The sequence below is a fragment of the Aptenodytes forsteri genome, unplaced genomic scaffold (genome assembly GCF_000699145.1).
Source record: "Aptenodytes forsteri isolate BGI_AS27 unplaced genomic scaffold, ASM69914v1 Scaffold387, whole genome shotgun sequence".
Lineage (NCBI taxonomy): Eukaryota > Metazoa > Chordata > Aves > Sphenisciformes > Spheniscidae > Aptenodytes > Aptenodytes forsteri.
This window is the reverse complement of record NW_008795368.1, coordinates 1,105,651-1,108,342: the sequence shown is the minus strand read 5'-3', so window position 1 is coordinate 1,108,342 and position 2,692 is coordinate 1,105,651. Positions and strand designations below refer to the sequence as shown.

The following is a 2,692-nucleotide window of genomic DNA, read 5'->3' as shown; positions in this document are numbered from 1 at the left end:
CTTCAACATCGAGGGTGCACCTTGTTCTCTGAAGTACATATATATACATGTGCACACAGGCATAAATGTATTTGCAGACAGGCACGTAAGAAACTATTTAGTCACATAAATGTAAACGAAATTTGGGAAAGGGGGAGACGGATCCAGCCGCTAGGCTGCCCAGGTGCGGCTTTTGTGCGCAGAGGGGTATTTTCGCGACTTGCCGGGCGAGTCGCTTCCCAGGAACGAGAGCCTGCACGATGGGAGCGCTTGTGGGGTGTGCGTCCCGGCTCAGCACCGCGCACCGGGAACGCCGCCGCACCTTTCCGCGGCCGGTGTTCACAATCCTCCTCGGCAAGCCTAGGCTCCTCAGCTAAATAAAGACACGCCAAACGAACTCCCTAAAGGAACGTTTTTACGAACGGAAACCGACTCCGTTCTCGAACGTGACAGAAAACGCACGTCTGCTTTTAAAAAGTGCAACAATTTGACTCAGCCTACGCAGGACCATAATTAGTTTAAATTAAGAAAGAAATTAGATTCACAAATAAAATATAATTGGACAACTGACTCTATGAAAAAAGAAAACGAGGTCTATTAAACTTTATTGGGTTTCCCAAAGGTTAATGATACCAATTTCAATATTAGGAGTGTGGTAAATGAAGTAAAATATAAAATATAAAATGGAAATAGTTATTTTCTAACAGCACATCAAAGAAATTCCTAGGAAGAAAGACAAAGTGTTTTAATGGCCTCGGCATAATCTTAAACCAATGCTAATAGCTCGAGACTGCTGATAAAACAGTTTAATAGAGTGGCAATTTAAATATTTTTTACAATAATGTTCTGTACTTTAAAAAGTAATCAGATCAACATAACCTTCTTAATTAACACTTCAAAATGATTAACATTATGTAATCTAAGGCAAAATAATTTATGTAAAATGTATTTACTTCACAATCCGATGTATCACTGCTCCTTGACCAAATTTAAATTAAATAGTAATTGGTTTATGTTCTTATGCGAGTACTTTACAGTTTTCTTTATAGTTAACAGATTGCCTACACATTCCTTGCAGTATGTGGGCTCCACACTGATTAAGGAATGCTCCAAATAGTTAATTTATAGCGGCTGTATATGTTTTTAAGGGTTTTAGATGCTAGGATAAATCACCTCTTCCCTCATTTTCGATCTATATTTAATGTACATGATACATTTAAATAATTATTAAAGCGGCTGGTGCTTAAACGGGAGTTCAATTCCACGTCTGATATTGCTCTGCTTTTCAGGCTGGTGTAATAAAACCATTCTTTTTATAGCATGCCATTATTAGAAACCAATTTCAGAATTATTTATAACCTGGAATGGCTTATTAAGCAGCAATGCGAGAATCATGCAAATTACGCGATCAAATGCAATATAATAAGCATAATCATTAGTCTCTAGCACGGATTAATTAACTTTCAATATTTTATTTACATAAAAACCAAATCAGTGAAATAACTTCTGCACAGTCAGGCTTGCCTTTCAATATTTTATACGAACAAAAATAATGTGCTGTAATTCCATTGACCGTGTCCCCCACAATGGTCCCGTCACCTGCCACATCTTAATAGGGGACAAGCTGAGAGTATTTTCTAGTTTTCTAATGGAATGAGAAATTGCATTTTCTTCCTCTCCCAGCACTATTAAAGTGTAATGAATTCGGCCCAGAGTTCACGGCTGGCTGATCGAAATGAACCTGAGATCTGAGCTTTAATACAGCTCTCCAGATTTCCTACCAAATCTTCACATTAATCATCCGCTGGATTCCAATGAGATCTTCATAAAGCTTCGGCCTCTAAAAAAAAAAAAAAAAAAAAAAAAGAAAAACAAAAGTGATATTGTCTCCCCTTCCCTCTCTCTCTCCCTCTAACCCATTTATAGCTGGGGAATTAAATGGGCTATATATTTTAAAATACGTTTACAGTATGTCTATATTACTGTAACAGCAGACATCATCAAGGTAGATTTTCAGATTCCAACCTCCATTAGATTCTCACTGTTGTATTAATAATTTTCAGGGGCTAGCTGCATTTTAAAAGGAGTCCAAAGTCGGCAAACGCTCGCGGTTAATATATTTCTAGAGTTGTCATGTGTGCATTTTCAAAATCTCCCCCAGGTTTTCCCTGCGTTTTAATCTGTCATGCACTAGTTTTCAACTGGAAACATTCACATTTTAAAAGCATATGCAGCGTAGCTATGAGCTGAGGCGATCAGACCTGATGGAGATTCTTTACACCACCAGTAAACCATGAAACATAAAAAGATTTTGTAGCCGCAATTTAACTATTAACCCTAAAACATAATTGAACGCGATTTTTCGATTATTCATATAACGTTGGGTTCCCTAACGGCTGTTCATTCCCGCTAATGCGCGCCCGTCTTTTTCAGGCTGGGTCTGCAGCGTGCCACCGCGGACCCCCGCAGGTCCGGGCACCGCGCTCCTCTGGATGTCGAGTGGACCCGGTTTCTCCGCCCCCAGCAACTATCCCGGTGCTGTCGGCAGCGGTGCGGCGAGACCCACCCAGTCACCCCCGCCCGCACCACGAGCACCCGCCTCCCAAACCACCTTTGTTTTTTAAAAAAACCCAAATGCGGGCGGTTTGGCGGGGGGGCGTTCCTGCCCCGGGACCCGGGCGGCGCCGGGCGGGGGGGCTGGCCCGGGGCAAGG

General features: G+C 41.5%; 1 protein-coding gene across 1 annotated transcript in view; it reads left to right on the top strand.

The window, feature by feature from the left end:
- The window catches only part of WDR41 (WD repeat domain 41), a 77,373-nt gene that overhangs the window by 2,051 nt on the left and 72,630 nt on the right, over positions 1 to 2,692 (top strand). Inside the window, exon 3 of the mRNA XM_009280314.1 lies at positions 2,413 to 2,529. Within this exon, the coding sequence (XP_009278589.1) occupies positions 2,413 to 2,529 (117 nt within the window). The remainder of the gene's footprint in view (positions 1 to 2,412; positions 2,530 to 2,692) is intronic.